This window comes from Anomaloglossus baeobatrachus, chromosome 9 (genome assembly GCF_048569485.1).
Source record: "Anomaloglossus baeobatrachus isolate aAnoBae1 chromosome 9, aAnoBae1.hap1, whole genome shotgun sequence".
NCBI lineage: Eukaryota > Metazoa > Chordata > Amphibia > Anura > Aromobatidae > Anomaloglossus > Anomaloglossus baeobatrachus.
This window is the reverse complement of record NC_134361.1, coordinates 213,579,974-213,599,142: the sequence shown is the minus strand read 5'-3', so window position 1 is coordinate 213,599,142 and position 19,169 is coordinate 213,579,974. Positions and strand designations below refer to the sequence as shown.

General features: G+C 52.5%; 1 protein-coding gene across 3 annotated transcripts in view; it reads left to right on the top strand.

Annotated features, from left to right (window-relative positions):
* ABCA2 (ATP binding cassette subfamily A member 2) overlaps positions 1-19,169 on the top strand; it is an 87,378-nt gene that overhangs the window by 40,976 nt on the left and 27,233 nt on the right. For 2 of the 3 annotated variants that reach the window (XM_075324425.1, XM_075324423.1), the window contains 19 exons: positions 64-160; positions 1,357-1,530; positions 2,853-2,955; positions 3,035-3,149; positions 3,226-3,416; positions 3,657-3,807; positions 10,834-11,038; positions 11,119-11,283; positions 11,361-11,541; positions 11,681-11,893; positions 13,646-13,842; positions 13,913-14,083; positions 14,163-14,329; positions 15,005-15,125; positions 15,206-15,487; positions 16,569-16,781; positions 18,002-18,104; positions 18,427-18,752; positions 18,968-19,169. The exon at positions 18,968-19,169 is cut by the window's right edge and continues 15 nt beyond it. In XM_075324425.1, coding sequence (XP_075180540.1) covers positions 64-160; positions 1,357-1,530; positions 2,853-2,955; positions 3,035-3,149; positions 3,226-3,416; positions 3,657-3,807; positions 10,834-11,038; positions 11,119-11,283; positions 11,361-11,541; positions 11,681-11,893; positions 13,646-13,842; positions 13,913-14,083; positions 14,163-14,329; positions 15,005-15,125; positions 15,206-15,487; positions 16,569-16,781; positions 18,002-18,104; positions 18,427-18,752; positions 18,968-19,169 — 3,377 coding nt within the window. The remainder of the gene's footprint in view (positions 1-63; positions 161-1,356; positions 1,531-2,852; positions 2,956-3,034; positions 3,150-3,225; positions 3,417-3,656; positions 3,808-10,833; positions 11,039-11,118; positions 11,284-11,360; positions 11,542-11,680; positions 11,894-13,645; positions 13,843-13,912; positions 14,084-14,162; positions 14,330-15,004; positions 15,126-15,205; positions 15,488-16,568; positions 16,782-18,001; positions 18,105-18,426; positions 18,753-18,967) is intronic. The other variant, XM_075324424.1, reaches the window with a different exon arrangement.

Genomic DNA, 19,169 nt, shown 5'->3' with positions numbered 1-19,169 from the left:
CGGTGGATTTGCAGTTTCTGCTGAGAACGTGACATTTTGCGCTTTTGCTCCTTTCTTGAATAGGTTAGTGTAGACATCTTCAAGGGATTCCCCAATGAGGACAGCATCGTGAACTACACCCTAAACCAGGCGTATCACGACAACGTCACAGTGTTTGCAAGTAAGTCCATGCGGCGTGTCCGGTAACGGAGGAGCGTCCGCTTATCTGCTCCATTTCTGCTGCCCTAGCAATTACAATGGTGCCCTGCAGGGGGCAGCAGACATTCAATGAGGACATGGGCTCTTTAAGTAACTAATTTTTTGTGGTATCCCTTGACCGTTTTTTTGGGGGGATGTTGTGGTGGCGGCGAGCGTCATTGATGTGCTCTCGGGCTGCAGGGGTGTTGCGGTGGTGGGCACCGTTGATCTGCTTGCAGGCTGCGGAGGTGACACTGCAGTGGAGCGACTCAGGAGTGTCACAGGATGGGGTGTCTCGGCGGGTACCATTGATCTGCAGGCTCCATTGAATCGGCCGCAGTTCAAGAAAATGGCCGCGGAGGCGGCGCATGCGCAGGTTGACGAGATGCAGTTCAAGAAAATGGCCGCGGAGGCGGCGCATGCGCAGGTTGACGAGATGCAGTTCAAGAAAATGACCGCGGAGGCGGCGCGTTTGCAGATATGACTCCGTGGCCATTTTCTTGAAGTCCATCTCGTCAATCTGCGCACGCGCCGCCTCTGCAGCCATTTTCTTGAAGTCCATCTCGTCAACCGTGGCCTATTCAACGGAGCCAACAGTCAGCTCCATGCGCTCGCCGCCATGACACCCCGTCCTGTGACCCTCCTGAGTCCACCCCACTGCAGAGACAACAGAATAATGGCGCCTGCCGCGACACCCCCGCAGACCACCCGCAGAACAATGGCGCCCACCGAGCCCGTCCTGTGACCCATCCTCCTATGACCTTGCTCCACCACCGCCGTCCCGGTAAGCCATATCTGTTTTGTAAGACGCAATCCCATTTTACCCTCGTTTTTGGGGGAAATAAAGTGCCTCTTCCAATCCAAAAAAAATCAGTAAATTGTGCACAAAATAATATTTTTTTTTTATCTTTTGCCCCTTTTTGGCAGTTTTTAGAGCAAAAAGTGCCATGCGCAAATATGTTGGAAAATTGGCAAAGAAAATCCCAGGGGCGTGGACGTGAATACATTAGCGCCAAACTTTTTTGACTTTTTAAAAAGTCACAATCAATTGTAAACATTTGGGAAAACAAAAACTCCATCCACAATAATAGTATTATCTGCCGGTCAGACCGTAGGGCCACTGGCTCCTCTTGGCACACACCGCTTGTTTTCCTACCTATTTCCATATCTCTTTTCTAGGTGTCATCTTCCAAACCAAAGCCGATGGTTCGCTCCCGCCGCACGTCATGTACAAGATCAGACAAAACTCCAGCTTTACGGAAAAAACAAATGAGATCCGTCGGGCCTACTGGAGACCGGGACCCAACACTGGGGGGCGCTTCTACTTTCTGTACGGCTTCGTGTGGATACAAGGTATAATTTATAGTCTCCGCATACAGTTTTGCCATTTTTGCTTCCATTCCTCCCTTCACTGTTGTCAAGATCTCTGTTTGCCATCAGTGAATGGAAACCATTTGGAGATCACATTGATTTGTGTAGAGCCGGATGTCGGCACAGTTCTCGGCCACCCACGTGCGGCTCTTTGTGGCCTTAGCCCGATATGCGCATTCATAAAGCCTGAACCGGAAGATGCACCTCTGCCCGCCCCGGGGTCTCCTCAGCATTTAGCTTAGGGCAGGTCTGGTATTTTGATCCGAGCGCTGTCCGTTTTGCCCAAACATGGAGCGGCCTTATTCTTATACCAGCAGTGCACATGCATCAATGGTTCCCTTCATTGACTGCAAGCAGAGATCTGGATTTGAGTTGAAGCACAAAGTATATTAAAGAAAAGGATCTACCGTATTTTCCGGATTATAAGACGCACTTTTCCTCCCAAAAATTTGGGAGGAAAATGAGGGGTGCGCCTTGAAATACGAATGTAGCTTACTGGGGAGCTTCTCTGTACCGGGGCTGTGCGGTGCGGCTCTGCTTTGTGCTGGGCGGCTCTGCTTTGTGCTTGGCGGCTCGGCTCTTTTTTGTGTTCCTCTGCTCTGTGCGGCGCAGCTTTGCTTTGTGCGACTCTGCTTTGTGACGCTCGGCTCTGCTTTGTGACGCTCGGCTCTGCTTTGTGCGGCTCTACTTTGTGCGGCTCGGCTCTGCTTTGTGCGGCTCTACTTTGTGCGGCTCGGCTCTGCTCTGTGCGGCGCCGCTGTGCTCTGTGCGGTGCGGCAGGCAGCGAGGCATGGGCCATTCTGAAGGTGGCAGTGAGGGCTTGAAATAATGGCAGCCGGAGTCTGTGAGTGCGCCGATGGAGCTCTCGGCTCAAGCTCTCATCTGTGCATGCGCCGACTCCGGACGCCATTTATTTTTTATTTTTTTTAAGCCCGCACCGCCAACATCTTCAGAGTGGCCCATTCCTCACAATCCGCCGCACACACCAGAGCCCGGTACAGAGCAGCCCTGCACATCCCCAGCACAAAGCAGCTCCACACAGAGCAGAGTCGCGCCATACAGCGCCAGTACAGAGCAGTGCCGCACAGAGCAGAGACGCAGCACAGTGCCGTTGCCCGGAGTGAGCATCTGTGCCCCCCTGTGCACCGCCCGCAGCATCACCATACTCCAGCACCGCCCCTTCCTCGATAAGACATCACCGGATTATAAAACGGACCCCATATTTTTATTTTACCTTTTTTCTCTCTGGGGTGCGTCTTCTAAAACGAAAAATCCGTTAATTCGTTGCCGATTTCTCTTCACAGATATGATGGAGAGAGCCTTAATTAACACCATCGTGGGCCACGACGTGGTGGAACCCGGGAACTACGTGCAGATATTTCCGTATCCGTGTTACACGCGTGACGAGTAAGCTCGGCTTCTGTCTGCACACACGTGGCGCCATTGTTGTATATGGGAGCATAATGCGACGGCGTTTACTCTGCAGCTTCCTCTTTGTGATCGAGCACATGATGCCGCTGTGCATGGTCATCTCCTGGGTTTACTCCGTGGCCATGATGATCCAACACATCGTCGCCGAGAAGGAGCATCGTCTGAAAGAGGTAAGGAGTCGCGCGTCCTTCGAGATCGCAAAGGTAGATCTGCAATTTATACCTACTCCATCTTTAACGGCGGCAGGTGATGAAGATGATGGGGCTGAATAACGCGGTGCACTGGGTGGCCTGGTTTATCACCGGCTTCGTCCAGCTGTCCATCTCCGTGACCGCTCTCACCGGCATCCTGAAGTACGGCCAGGTCCTCATGCACAGCAATGTGTTCATCATCTGGCTCTTCCTCTCAATCTACGCCGTGGCCACCATCATGTTTTGGTGAGTATTGGAGGATGGGTCTTGTATCTGTGGATGGAAGAAGGATCTGTCGTCTTCCATGCAACCAAAGATCCCGCGGGTTTGAATATTTGCAGCTGTTCCACTTGCATTAATGCAGAGTCGCCGTGTATCCCCGTAGAGGAAAATCTGTATCGTGGCTTATGGTCTGCTGAGATCCACAGATATACGTAGATACATGAGTGCGTCATTGTCACCTGTCGCACCTGCTCCTTCCCACAGCTTCCTGGTGTCCGTACTTTACTCCAAGGCTAAGTTGGCCTCTGCCTGTGGTGGAATCATCTACTTCCTCAGTTACGTCCCCTACATGTACGTCGCCATCAGAGAAGAAGTGGCGCATGATAAGATCACCGCCTTCGAGAAGTGCATCGCTGTAAGTAATCGGGTGCTCGATGATCCACGTGGCATCCGCTATACCTAGCGACGTCAGGTCTGCTCCCTGCTCTCTTCCCGTAAAGGACCGTGCCTTTTTCTCTCCCTCCCCATACAGTCGCTCATGTCCGGTCCCTGCTTTCTTCCCGTAAAGGACCGTGCCTTTTCTTTATCGTTCCTTATGGGAGACCCAAACCATGGGTGTATAGCTTCTGCCTCCGGAGGACACACAAAGTACTACACTCAAACGTGTAGCTCCTCCCTCCGGCTATATACACCCCCTGGATGACAATCTAACCAGTTCAATGCTTTGTGTTTCAGGAGGTCACACACACTTGCATTCTCTGATTTTTCATTTTTATTTTTAAAGATTTGGAAGAAAAGCGGGTCCAGTCTGGACTCCCGGCATGTCCCTTCACACCCCACTCTGTCGGGGTGCTGTTAAGGTTGACTTTATAAGGCTGGAGCCTTCACATGCCGCGCTCCTTCACATCCTCTGTCGAGGCTCTGGGTTGAAGTGGGAGCCGTCACGGTCCTCTCTGCTTGCAGAAGACCGGTCTCCATCCGCAGCCCTGTCTGGTTCCTGCTGGAAGGAGCATTTACCCCTCTCTCCAGGGACATGGCCCTGCGTCTCAAAGCTAAGTATTGAGACGTTTTTTCAGGGGTCCCGGGTGTTTTTACTAGGGGGACAGTATGTGTTGTATCATTACTGTAAATTCCGGCCGGTTCTGGGGGTTTCCCCTGAGAACCGCGCCGAAGGTGCCTGCTCGTCGGCCGCACTTTTAAATCTAGGCCCCGGCTTCAGTTTGGGCCTAGTTTCGGTTTCGGCTCCTCTGCATGTTATGCATAGCGTGGCGCCGCCCACCGCTCGGCCAGCAGGGGAGGACACTCCTCTCTGGGGAGATGTTTCCTCCCCTGTATCTCTCCCTGGCCCTCCGTTTTTCCCGCTCCTGGGCTAATACACGCCCCCCCTCCTCCTCCCAGCGCCATTTTCTCAGCGTTCTACACTGACGGCGCTGGATGCTGCAGCTGCTGCTGTTTAGGAGGACTGACGCTGTCTCTGGGGCTTGGAGCTGTGGAATCCGGAGGGCACACAGAGAGCGGGCTGGTAAGCCACAACCTCTGGTTGTGGGCTTTTTATTATACACTCTCAGGGCATTCTATAGGAGTGTATTACTACTGGCAGAGCTTCCACCTCAGCAGCATGTCTGTCACCCGAAGCAAGGCTGCAAACATGTACGCTATATGCACTGCTTGTAAGCTCATTCTGCCAGAGCCAAGCACATACCCACATTGTGATGCCTGTGCTAATATGGTTGTGTCTCAGCCTGGAGCCTCCTCAGGGGTCCCTCTGGCTGCTCCGGCCCCGGTGGCTGAACCCCCGGCTTGGGTAGCTTCCTTCTCACAAGCTATTTCCCAGTCTTTTGCCGACTCCATGGGGCAGTTGTCCCGGACACTGCTGTCCATGCATCAGCCCCCTTCTCAGGGGGCTTCTGCTGCTCCGAGCTCTGCAGAGCTCTCAGAGCATGTCCTAGGACCCCGTCCCCCTAAACGGAGACGCAGGGACCCTTCTCCTTCTCCTTCCTCGTCCCACGGCTCTGATTCACGAGCCGAGGTGCAGGGCGAGGAGGACTCGTTTACTGTGGGCTCAGACGCTGCTTCTATGTACCCATTGACTTGTCTGAGGGTGATGCGGATGTCAGTGACTTGATTGCGTCCATTAACTCCGTACTGAACCTCAACCCACAAGAGTCAGAGGAACAACCCTCTCTGGTGGAGGTACACCAGTTTACCTCTCCTAAGAAACCTAGGAGTATGTTTTTTAACCACTCCAGCTTTCACACCACTGTTACCAAGCCCAGGGCCTGTCCTGACAAACGTTTTCCAAAGCGTGGTTCAGATGACCGTTTTCCTTTTCCACCAGAGGTGGTTAAGGAATGGGCACAGTCCCCAAAGGTAGACCCTCCGGTGTCCAGAATCTCAGCCCGCACAGTCGTAGCTGTGGCTGATGGCACTTCTCTTAAGGATCCCACTGACCGCCAGGTTGACCTTCTGGCCAAGTCTGTGTATGAGGCGGCAGGAGCCTCGTTCTCCCCGTCTTTTGCGGCAGCGTGGGCTCTTAAGGCAGTCTCTGCCTCTCTGGCGGAGATGCATTCCCTCACCAGGGACTCTATTCCTGAGACGGATGCCTTAACTTCTCAAGCTTCGGCTTTTGCATCCTACGCCATGTCTGCCATCCTGGAGGCTTCTCACCGCACGGCGGTGGCCTCCGCTAACTCCCTCGCGATCCGCAGGATCTTGTGGCTTCGAGAGTGGAAAGCAGACGCTTCCTCTAAGAAGTTCCTTGCGAGTCTCCCTTTTGCTGGGTCCCGGCTGTTTGGGGAACAGCTGGATGACATAATTAAGGAAGCTACTGGCGGGAAGAGTACTTCCTTGCCACAAACTAAAGCCAAGAAACCTGTCCAGGGCAGGAACCAATCGAGGTTTCGTTCCTTTCGTTCCTCTAACTGGTCATCCTCTAAGCCCTCGACCTCGTCCACTACCGCAGCCAAGGATCGTAAACCCAACTGGCGCGCAAAGCCGCGTCCTCAAAAGACCGGAGGAGCCGCTGCCACTAAGGCAGCCTCCTCTTGACTATCTGGCTGCGCCAGCAACGTCCTTGGTCGGTGGCAGGCTCTCCCACTTTGGCGACGTGTGGTTTCAACACTTCTCCGATCAGTGGGTGCGGGATATCATCTCCCACGGCTACAGGATAGAATTTTCTTCCAGCCCGCCAAACAGATTTTTTCTGTCCACCCCCCCCCTGCTCCAAAGCCGCCGCCTTCTCTCAGGCCGTGGCATCCCTGCAGGCCAACGGTGTAATTGTTCCAGTTCCCGCCCGGGAACGGTTCAGCGGTTTCTACTCAAACCTCTTTCTAGTCCCCAAAAAGGACGGTTCCTTCCGGCCCATCCTGGATCTCAAGCTTCTCAACAAGCATGTTCAGGTGCGGCACTTCCGCATGGAATCTCTGAGATCGGTCATTGCCTCAATGACCCAAGGAGATTTTCTGGCATCCATCGACATCAGAGATGCCTATCTGCATGTGCCCATTGCGGTTTCACACCAGCGTTGGCTACGCTTTGCAATCGGAAAGGAACATTTCCAATTCGTTGCTCTCCCCTTCGGCTTAGCCACGGCTCCTCGAGTATTCACCAAGGTCATGGCAGCAGTGGTTGCGGTCCTGCACCTCCAGGGGTTGGCAGTGATTCCTTACCTGGACGACCTTCTAGTCAAGGCCTCATCCAGTGCAGACTGCCAGCGGAGTGTCTCTCTCACTCTCGCCACGCTTGTTCAGTTCGGGTGGCTTGTCAACCTGCCCAAGTCCACTCTGACCCCGACCCAGGTGCTTTTGTACCTAGGGATGCAATTCGAGACTCTGCCGGCACTTGTCAAGTTGCCCTTAGTCAAACAGCAGTCCCTTCGGCTGGCGGTGCGCTCTCTGCTGAGGCACCGCCGTCATTCCATCAGACACCTCATGCAGGTGTTGGGTCAGATGGTGGCGTCAATGGAAGCGGTTCCCTTTGCCCAGTTCCATCTGCGTCCCCTGCAGCTGGACATTCTCCGCTGTTGGGACAAGCGGATCTCTTCCTTGCACAGGCTAGTGGCTCTGTCGCCACAGACCAGGAGCTCTCTTCAGTGGTGGCTTCGGCCCCTCTCTCTGTCACAGGGACGCTCCTTCCTGACTCCGTCCTGGGTGATCCTCACCACGGATGCCAGCCTCTCCGGTTGGGGAGCAGTATTTCTCCATCACCGAGCACAGGGCACTTGGACTCCGTCCGAATCAGCCCTCTCGATCAATGTGCTGGAGATCAGAGCTGTGTTTCTAGCTCTCCTAGCCTTTCACCACCTGTTGGCGGGCAGGCACATTCGAGTTCAGTCGGACAACGCGACAGCGGTTGCCTACATCAATCACCAGGGCGGGACTCACAGCCGTCTGGCGATGTTGGAGGTTCAACGAATTCTCCAGTGGACGGAGGACTCCAAGTCCACCATATCGGCAGTCCACATCCCAGGCGTGGAAAACTGGGAGGCCGATTACCTCAGCCGTCAAACCGTGGACAGCGGCGAGTGGGCCCTGCATCCGTCAGTGTTCAGATCAATCTGCCGCAAGTGGGGCACTCCGGAAGTGGATCTAATGGCATCCCGGCACAACAACAAGGTTCCGGTTTACATGGCTCGCTCCCACGATCCTCAAGCCTTCGCAGCAGACGCACTGGTTCAAGATTGGTCTCAGTTCCGTCTGGCCTATGTGTTTCCCCCTCTGGCGCTCTTGCCCAGAGTTCTGCGCAAGATCAGAATGGAGGGCCGTCGAGTCATACTCATTGCTCCGGACTGGCCCAGGCGAGCTTATTACCCAGACCTGCTCCGTCTGTCCGTAGAGGTGCCGTGGCATCTCCCGGACCGCCCAGACCTTCTCTCTCAAGGTCCGTTCTTCCGCCAGAATTCTGCGGCTCTCAGATTGACGGCGTGGCTCTTGAGTCCTGGATCCTGACGGCTTCAGGCATTCCCTCTGAGGTCATCTCCACCATGACTCAGGCTCGGAAGTCTTCTTCGGCCAAGATATACCACAGGACTTGGAGGATTTTCCTGTCCTGGTGTCGCTCTTCCGACCATGCCCCTTGGCCGTTCTCCTTGCCGACTATCCTGTCTTTTCTACAGTCTGGTCTACAGCTAGGACTGTCCCTCAATTCCCTCAAGGGACAGGTGTCGGCTCTGTCGGTATTGTTCCAGCGGCGTATCGCCCGACTGGCCCAGGTGCGCACCTTCATGCAGGGCGCATCTCACATCATTCCTCCTTACCGGCGGCCTTTGGATCCCTGGGACCTTAATCTGGTCCTCACGGCCTTACAGAAACCCCCCTTTGAGCCTCTCAGGGAGGTTCCCTTGTTTAGACTTTCACAGAAAGTTGTTTTTCTAGTAGCCATAACTTCTCTCAGGAGAGTTTCTGATTTGGCTGCGCTCTCTTCGGAATCCCCCTTTTTGGTGTTTCACCAAGACAAGGTGGTTCTTCGTCCGACTCCGGACTTTCTCCCTAAGGTGGTGTCTCCTTTCCACCTTAACCAGGACATTTCATTGCCTTCTCTTTGTCCGGCCCCGGTACATCGCTTTGAGAAGGCGTTGCATACTTTGGATTTGGTGCGAGCGCTCCGAATCTATGTGTCACGCACCGCCGTTTTTAGGCGGTGCACCTCACTTTTTGTGCTAACCACTGGTCAGCGCAAGGGTCTCGCTGCTTCTAAACCGACCCTAGCTCGTTGGATCAGGTCGGCTATCACCGATGCCTACCAGTGTTCTCAGGTGCCTCCCCCGCCAGGGATTAAGGCGCACTCGACCAGAGCTGTCGGTGCCTCCTGGGCTTTCAGGCACCAGGCTACGGCTCAGCAGGTTTGTCAGGCTGCCACGTGGTCCAGTCTGCACACTTTTTCGAAGCACTACCAAGTGCATGCTCATGCTTCGGCAGATGCGAGCTTGGGCAGACGCATTCTTCAGGCGGCTGTCGCCCATTTGTGAAGTTAGGTTTGCCTACTTCTCAGTTGGTTTATTTCCCACCCATGGACTGCTTTAGAACGTCCCATGGTTTGGGTCTCCCATAAGGAACGATAAAGAAAAAGAGAATTTTGTTTACTTACCATAAATTCTTTTTCTTATAGTTCCGACATGGGAGACCCAGCACCCTCCCTGTTGCCTATTGGCAGTTTTTTGTTCCGTGTGTTTCACCGGCTGTTGTTGTAGACAGAGTTCCGGTCTTTCCGAGTTTTACTCTATCTCTACTTATGGGTGGATGTCCTCCTTCAGCTTTTGCACTGAACTGGTTGGATTTGTCATCCAGGGGGTGTATATAGCCCGGAGGGAGGAGCTACACGTTTGAGTGTAGTACTTTGTGTGTCCTCCGGAGGCAGAAGCTATACACCCATGGTCTGGGTCTCCCATGTCGGAACTATAAGAAAAAGAATTTACGGTAAGTAAACAAAATTCTCTTTTTTCTCTCCCTCCCCATACAGTCACTCATGTCCGTTCCCTGCTCTTTTCCTGTAAAGGACCGTGCCTTTTTCTCTCCCCCAAATACAGTCGCTCATGTCTGCACCCTGCTCTTCCCGTAAAAGACCGTGCCTTTTTCTCTCCCCCACATACAGTCGCTCATGTCCGCTCCCTGCATTCTTCCCGTAAAGGACCGTGCCTTTTTCTCTCCCCCCCCTTACAGTCGCTCATGTCTATACCCTGCTCTCTTCATGTAAAGGACTGTGCCTATTTCTCTCCCCTCATACAGTCGCTCATGTCCGGTCCCTGCTCTCTTCCCGTAAAGGACCGTGCCTTTTTCTCTCCCTCCCCATACAGTCGCTCATGTCCGGTCCCTGCTTTCTTCCCGTAAAGGACCGTGCCTTTTTCTCTCCCTCCCCATACAGTCGCTCATGTCCGGTCCCTGCTCTCTTCCTGTAAAGGACTGTGCCTTTTTTTCTCCCCCCACATACAGTCGCTCATGTCTATATCCTGCTCTCTTCCCGTAAAGGACCGTGCCTTTTTCTGTCCCCCCATAAAGTCGCTCATGTCCTCTCCCTGCAAAGGACCGTGCCTTTTTCTCCCCAAAATACAGTCGCTCATGTCTATACCCTGCTCTCTTCATGTAAAGGACTGTGCCTATTTCTCTCCCCTCATACAGTCGCTCATGTCCGGTCCCTGCTTTCTTCCCGTAAAGGACCGTGCCTTTTTCTCTCCCTCCCCATACAGTCACTCATGTCCGCTCCCTGCTTTCTTCCCGTAAAGGACCGTGCCTTTTTCTCCCCAAAATACAGTCGCTCATGTCTATACCCTGCTCTCTTCATGTAAAGGACTGTGCCTATTTCTCTCCCCTCATACAGTTGCTAATGTCCGGTCCCTGCTCTCTTTCCGTAAAGGACTGTGCCTTTTTCTGTCCCCCCATAAAGCCGCTCATGTCTGCACCCTGCTCTCTTCCCGTAAAGGACTGTTCCTTCTCTCCCCCAAATACAGTCGCTCATGTCTACGACCGCCTTCGGCCTTGGCTCCAAGTACTTTGCCCTGTATGAGGTGGCCGGGGTGGGAATCCAGTGGAAGACGTTCAGCCAGTCTCCGGTGGAAGGCGACGACTTCAACCTTATGCTGTCTATGATGATGCTGATAATTGACGCGGTCGTGTACGGCATCCTCACCTGGTACATTGAGGCCGTTCATCCAGGTAATCCCTTCAAGCTAAAGGGGAATAAAAATGTTTGGAGTTTTCGCTTTCCTGTAAGTAAAAAACGCGCCATGTTCTAGGCATGTATGGACTTCCACGTCCCTGGTACTTTCCCTTCCAACGATCATATTGGCTCGGGAGTGGCCGTATAGAGACCTGGGAATGGTCCTGGCCATGGTCCCGGCCAACTCGTCTAAGCATCATGGAAGAAGACCAAGCCTGTGCCATGGAGAGCCGAAGACTAGGTAGGTTTTGTCCTATTGACATGTTATTTCTTTAAGGCATTCGTTGACCAAAATTAATTTTTCATTCTATATCCCAGAGGAGACGCGCGGCATCGAGGAGGAACCCAACCACCTCCCGCTGGTTGTTTGCATCGACAAGCTGACGAAGATCTACAAGACCGGAAAAAAGCTGGCACTGAACAAACTGAGCCTCAATCTGCACGAGAACCAGGTGGTCTCCTTCCTTGGACACAACGGAGCCGGAAAAACCACCACCATGTAAGTCTGTCTCCTACTCACAAGATTACTGCATCGGAGAAGAAATCCTCACCGAACGTCCCTTCCGGGGAAAATTTCACCCCTTCAGATTTTGCTGCCACCTCAACCCAGCATCCTGACTCTTTCTCCGCCCGTACAGGTCCATCCTCACCGGTCTCTTTCCACCAACGTCTGGTTCGGCCACCATCTACGGACATGATATCCGCACGGAAATGAACGAGATCCGGAAAAGCTTGGGCATGTGTCCCCAGCACAACGTGCTCTTTGACAAACTGACCGTGGAAGAACATCTCTGGTTCTACTCCCGACTGAAGGGCATGGCCGAGGAGGCGATACGCAAGGAGATGGACAAGTACGTGCTTTTATTTTATTTTTTTGAACCCGTTCATTGGGCCACCATGCCATGCTATGACTTTACAGTAGCTCATGTTGGAGCCTTCAGGTGGAGGAATCCATTGGGTAATGGCCGTCACTTACACCTCTGATAAAAGCCCAGACGGGAGGTGCACAGGAGGATGGATGTCTGGGATGACTCCTTCTAGACACATTTCCATCGCTTTCTCCAGTTGTATTCAAGTGGTTGACGCGATTTGTTTAAGGGTCTGATAACAATGGACTTGTCTGGTCATTGTATAGAGGTGATTAGATGAATGTGGACTCAGCAAATTCACACAATGTCTGGAGTTGAAGGATGCCTCGTATTTGCAGAGGCTCTTCTATCTAATCATCCTTCACTTTTCCTTTTTTCTCCCCCTCCCCCCCCCCATTCTCTTCTTCCAAGATCTATACCTCACTATTCTTCCATCCTACTAGCCGTATGAGGAGTCATTTATTTGTGGGAAGACTTGTAGTTTTCACCGGGGGCGTAACGATCATGGTCACAGAGACTGCGACCATGCCCGGGGGTACAGGGGACCCATTAGCCCTAGTGCCGGTTTCCGCTGGATGTTCGTCCAAGGCCGGGCGCACATACAACTGAAACACATCGCAGCACAGAGACCTGTCGGGACCCTGCACTGCGATGTGCCGGACGATAATTAAGGCTATGAATATTCACTGCTCTGCACGCCTATAATCCAGGGCATGGGGAGCAGAGAATATGCTGGCAGCTGACCGAGAGCTGTAAGAAGGCGCATGAGTGACGTTATGCACTGCACCGCTTACATGCTGGTCAGTTGTGGCATGCCATCATCTGAGGAGGACATCATTTTGTGCAGCGCCCGGGTTTATCATGGATGTACCAGGATGTGGCCAGTATGGGGACATAAACCAGGCTGGGGCCGTTATGGGGACATGTAATACCAGGATGGGGACATGAAGGGGACATATATACCAGGATGGAGCCATTATGGGGACATATATACCAGGATGGGGCTATTATGGGGACATATATACCAGGATGGGGCCATTATCGGGACGTGTACCAGGATGGGGCCTTTCATTATGGGGATATGTATACCAGGATAGGGCAATTATGGGGACATATATACCAGGATGGGCCCATTATTGGGACATCTATACTAGGATGGAGCTATGATTGGGACATCTATACTATGATGGGGATATCTATACTGGGATGGGGCTAGCATGTGGACGTATACCAGGGTGGGCCATGATGGGAACTTATACCTGGATTGGGCCATAATAAGGACATATACCAGGATGGGGCCACGATAGAGACCTATATATTAGGATAAGGCCATATATACCACGACGGACCATGAAGGGGGCATATATACCAGGATGGGTGCCATATATTCCATGATATAGCCATGATGAGGTCATACACTAGGATGGGGGACAGATTTACCAGCAAGTGGCCCAGGATGTGGACCATTGGTACAGGATGGGGGTCAATATTACACAATGAAGGGGAGGGGGGCAACTCGTATGTCTTTATATTATTTAGAATGCTACAACTGCCCATACATCTGACCAACATGTGGGGGGCCCGGGATCAAACTTTTCACCGGGGCCCATCAGACTCTAATTACGCCTCTGGTTTTGAATAATCCATTCACCCAATTATTTTGGGGGGCTCTGACTAGGACTTGGGGCCGATCCTGAGCTCCAGATTCACTTTCTCCTTTTGATTCCTCTGCAGGATGATTGAGGACCTGGAGCTGTCTAACAAGCGTCACTGTCTGGTCCAGACCCTCTCCGGGGGGATGAAAAGGAAGCTGTCTGTAGCCATCGCTTTCGTCGGCGGCTCCAAAGCTGTGATATTAGACGAGCCGACCGCCGGCGTTGACCCCTATGCTCGGCGGGCGATTTGGGATCTTATTCTGAAGTACAAACAAGGTGGGATCCTAGTTTGACTTTCTTTTTGGGGTCTCCAGTGAACCGTTATTGATCAGTGCCTTTCTCTTAGGCCGCACCATCCTTCTCTCCACCCATCACATGGATGAAGCCGATCTTCTGGGCGACCGCATTGCCATTATTTCTCACGGGAAGCTGAAGTGCTGCGGCTCTCCGCTGTTTCTGAAGAGTACGTACGGAGACGGCTATAAGTTAACGGTGGTGAAGAAGCCGAGCGGTCCAGGTTGGTAATAAATGGCTCCTCGTGGGCGGGGCATCGCCATGTATTGGGATCTATCAGTGTTTTATCCCTTCCTCTTCAGATATCAGCTCCAGCTCGTGTATCAGCCCCTGCTCAGAACCACGGGTGTCTCAGTTCATTAAGAAATACGTGGCCTCCTGTCTCCTGGTGTCAGACACAAACACCGAGCTGTCCTACATCCTCCCCAGCGAGTCCGTCCGGAAAGGCTGCTTTGAACGTCTCTTCCAGGTACTCATTTTCCATTCCTGTGGGGTGTTTCGTGGTTTTTTTTTGGGTGGGTATGACATTGCCGGCACTTCCCAGCTTCTTAGACCACTCAGTGCACCCACACCCAACCGTGTGTGTAACCTGATATAAGCAAATTGCCAAAATCAATTTTCTAAACCATAAGCTGCATGCAAAATCCGGCTAAAGAGTCACCGGGGTGGTGACATTGCCTGGGAGAGTCACTAGGGCGGTGACATCAGGAAGAGTTGCCCAAGCCTGGCTCCTGCTCCACCCTCTCTGACTTGATTGACACTTCCCACCAGCGCTGGGTTAGTTTGCACCTCCTTCTTCTTCGTGGGGCACGGTATTTCCGCCCCCGCTAGACCATGCCGTGAAGTGGCGCATGCACCTGGAGCCACCAGGAGGGGTGAGACCTCGTCCTGCCGGACTCTTTCTCATATTGTCTCCACCCGGATGACTCTTCAGTGGTAAAATGCATTGCGCAGAAGTGATTTTTGCAGAAGATAAACCACACAAAACCGTCACGTAATAAGCCATGGCGGTAAAATCACCAGACAGGTTCCTATTAAGGTCCGCCATGTTGATTTGGACACTTTGTAGTAATCACTTTCCTCTCGCGCCCTATGGCACGGTCATTTTAATCTTTGCCCCCATTGTTACATTGACCCCTGCCAGCACCTGGATCTGAGCCTCGGTGACCTCGACTTGACCAGCTTTGGACTGATGGACACCACTTTGGAAGAAGTTTTCCTCAAAGTGTCAGAAGAAGACCAGTCTCTGGAGAACAGTGATGCAGGTTAGTCCCCGAATACGAGCCGGACTTGAGGGTCCGAATAACGTCCCGAAATTACTTAATTGAAACTTCATTACTTCTAGATATGAAGGAGTCCAAGAAGGACTCGCTGAGGCCAGTGATCCAGCCCAATTCCTGCACCGAGCCCTCCACCTTCACCGAGCCGGAAGACAAACCCGAAGTGGAACTCAACAACTTTGCATCAGGAATTCTGGCGGGTCAGTCCCCGGGATCTCTGCGCTCGGGGTCGTCCTCGTCGGTGGGATCGGTGAGAGGAGAGGAAGGTGGAGCGTACGCCGAATTCTACGGGGACTATTCGCCATTATTCGACACCTCTCAGGATGCCGAGAACATCAGCCTGCACGGTGGGTCAATCTATGTATCGTATTTTTCGGAATATAAGATGCACTTTTCCTTCCCAAAATTTGGGAGGAAAATGAGGGGTGCGTCTTACAATCTGAATGTAGCTTACCGGAAGGTGGAGAATGGGTGCTGTTCTGGCTGTGTGGAGCAGGTCGGCGCGGTGGGTGTCCCAGATGCTCTGTCGACAGTGCGGGCTTCAAAGAAATGGCGCCCAAGGCCGGAGCGTGCGCAGATGGAATTCTCAGCTCAAGATCTCATTTGCACATGCACCACCTCCGGCCCGTTGATCTTCCAACAGCAGACTTAAGGAAAATGGCGCCTGGAGGTTTGCGCTGTGTGGAGCAGGGCAGTGCGGCTGGTGTTTCAGATGCTCTGTCGGTGGTGCAGACTTAAAGGGCGCCCAGAATCGGCGCATGCGCACATGGAGCTCTCGGCTCAAGGTCTCATCTGTGGACGTGCCTCCTCCAGCTCATTGATCTTCCAGCAGCGGACTTCAGGAAAATACCACCCGGAGGTGGTGCTGTATGGAGCAGGGCGGTGCGGTGGTTGTTCCAGATGCTCTGTCAGCTGTTGGGCTTCAAAGAAATGGCGCCCGGAGTCGGCGCATGCGCAGATGGAGTTCTCAGCTCAAGATCTAATATGCGCACGCGCCACCTCCGGCCCGTTGATCTTCCAACAGCAGACTTAAGGAAAATGGTGCCCGGAGGTGGCACGTGGGTAGATGAGATCCCGGCTTGTCATTTGGCCGAGAGCTCAAGCGCCGACTTCTGGTGCCATTTCTTTGAAGTCTGCACCACCGACAGAGCATCTGGGACACCTGCTGCACTGCCCTGTTCCGCACGGCCCCCACTGCAGCATCGCCCTACTCCAGCACCGTCCCTGCCTCCTGTGATCCCGCTCCATCACCGCTGGTGCCCCCCCTCTCCGGTAAGACACCACTGGAGTGTAAGACAGACACCCTTTTTTACTTTTTTTTTTTCCCTCTAAATATGGGGTGCGTCTTATAAAATACGGTAAATTTTAGAAACCTTTTCGTCAATTTATAGCTTCTAGAACACATTAATAATCCTCCCTGGTTTGCAGATCCGGAGGTAGAGGAGGAGGAGCAGGTCATGGACGGCCAGGGCAGCTACAAGCTGGAAGGGTCCTGGCTGAAGTTTCGGCAGTTCCATGGGCTGATTGTAAAACGTTTCCACTGTGCCAAGAGGAACACCAAAGCCCTCTTCTCCCAAATCCTGCTCCCCGCGTTCTTTGTATGCGTAGCCATGACCGTGGCGTTGTCGGTGCCCGAGATTGGTAAGTGCCACTTCTAGATTGCTGCACTTCATTTCTGTTTTTTTTATTGAGTTCCAAGGGTCGCCAGATTTTATTTTTATATATATATATATATATACAGTGTGTCCACCCATAAGCTGTCCACCGCCATTAACATGAGAACGGCGGCAGCTATAGGCATAGAAGTGGTGTCTAGGTATAGTAAAGTAGCCATGCGCTACGCAATGAAACCACCTATAGCGCCACCTGGTGGAAAACAACGGAGTTAGCATTTTTATCTCGAAAACGGAACGAGATAGAGAAAAAAAGTGAATTACAAAGTTGTAGGGCATCATCAATTCAATACGAATCGACACCTTGCATACAGAAATGCTATGATTAGAACGTGTAAATCTCACAAGGCTGCGGACGTGAAGCGATACCTCATGGAGACCTTCCTACAAGTCATTGGGTATGGTGGCTGTGTGGAGTGGCCTCCACGCTCAACTGACCTGACCCCATTGGACTTTTTTCTGTGAGGTCACATGAAACAGCAGGTGTATGCGACCCCTCCCCCAACATTGCAGGACCTACGACGACATATTACAGATGCTTGTGCAAACGTGTCACCTACCATATTGCATAACGTGCAGCAAGATACAGTATGCTGTGCAGAGGCCAGATGTGCATTGCAGCTGACGGGGGACACTTTGAGCATAAAAGTTACATAAACGCCATATGCGTGACCAGAATTCAATGTTTTGGGGGGGTCATGGGTTTTATATCATAGCATTTCTGTATGCAAGGTGTCGCTTCGTATTGAATTGATGATGCCCTACAACTTTGTAATTCACTTTTTTTTCCTCTCTCGTTCCGTTTTCGAGATAAAAATGCTAACTCCGTTATTTTCCACTAGGTGGCGCTATAGGTGATTTCATTGTGTAGCGCATGGCTACTTTACTATACCTAGACACCACTTCTATGCCTATAGCTGCCGCTGTTCTCAAGTTAATGGCGGTGGATAGGAGATGGGTGGACACACTGTATATATTCCAGAGTGTCGCGCTCACACAAATCTGCGTGTTTCTTCTTATTTTAGGCAGATTTATTAGCGGCGTCCTGGGACCTTTTGCCCACATGTTATTACAGGCTGTGGTGTAATTCATCTTCCCGCTGTTCTCCCTGCAGCTGCATTATTGATGAGCTCGCCTACGTGCCGGCACGACTTCTGCTAATTAGTGTGTTCTTCTTTTTTCCGTCAGGTGATCTCCCACCGCTGATCTTGTCGCCGTCGCAGTATCACAACTATACGCAACCCAAGGGGAATTTTGTACCGTACGCTAATGAAGAGCAGCCGGACTACAGGTGAGCCGCACGCAGCGCTCATCAACATTAGTGCAACGGGGAAAAATAAGCCACCATATGGCAAATTCTCAGTGCGGCGAGTCCACCCGACATTTATCCGTGACCACCCATCTTAGGACATTATGGCACTGAGTGTATTCTGGTGCCAGTGTGGGCATTGGTGTAACATGAAATGCGTTGGGGAGCTTGTATCCTCTGTCCGCAGTCGCCAGCGACCATATCCGCAGCAGGGGGTCATGGCCTCCCGAGGGGATGTGAGGACGTGCGTGACCCCATTCCTGGTGACGATAAATCGTGCCACGTGCCCCTCTTCTTCTTCCAGGCTGAAGCTCTCTCCGGACGCCAATCCTCAGATGCTCGTTAACACCTTCTACCTACCGTCCGGTATCGGGGCGACCTGTGTACTAAAGACGGCATTTAACAGCACCTTGGATCAGCTGGTGCAATCCCTCAACTTGAACAGCAACGAGTCCAAGATGCTGGCCGCCCAGTACTTTGATGCCATGTGCGTGGATTCTTTTACCCAGGGGCTTCCGCTGTCCAACTTTGTGCCGCCGCCGCCCTCTCCGGCCCCATCGGAGTACCCAACAGAGGAGGACCTGGCTCGTCTGTGGAACGCCACCACTTATTTACCACCATCCCTTCCTGGTAAGGATATCTATATATGCTGACCCACTAGGTAAACGCCGTGTTCCCATGTGGTGGAAGCGCTGCATTTTGTTGAGTCCAAACAAAGCAGATGTGATATCAGGAAAACCTGTGTCCATTAAAGAAGTCTCCATTTCGGTTCTAAAAACCATCACCGGCGTTCACTGGTGCGGATTGTTGTTACCTTTCTGATTTTTGTCCTCTCCCTCCCGCAGCAGAAGACATCACCACCACCCCGTCTCAGCCCCGCCGCATCCACGAGCCAGTCCGGTGTACGTGCTCCATGCAAGGGACGGGATTCTCTTGTCCTAGCGGGGTTGGCGGTCACCCTCCGCAGATGAAGGTGGTGACCGGCGACATCATGGTGGACATCAGCGGACGGAACGTGAGTGAATATCTGCTGTATACCTCCGACCG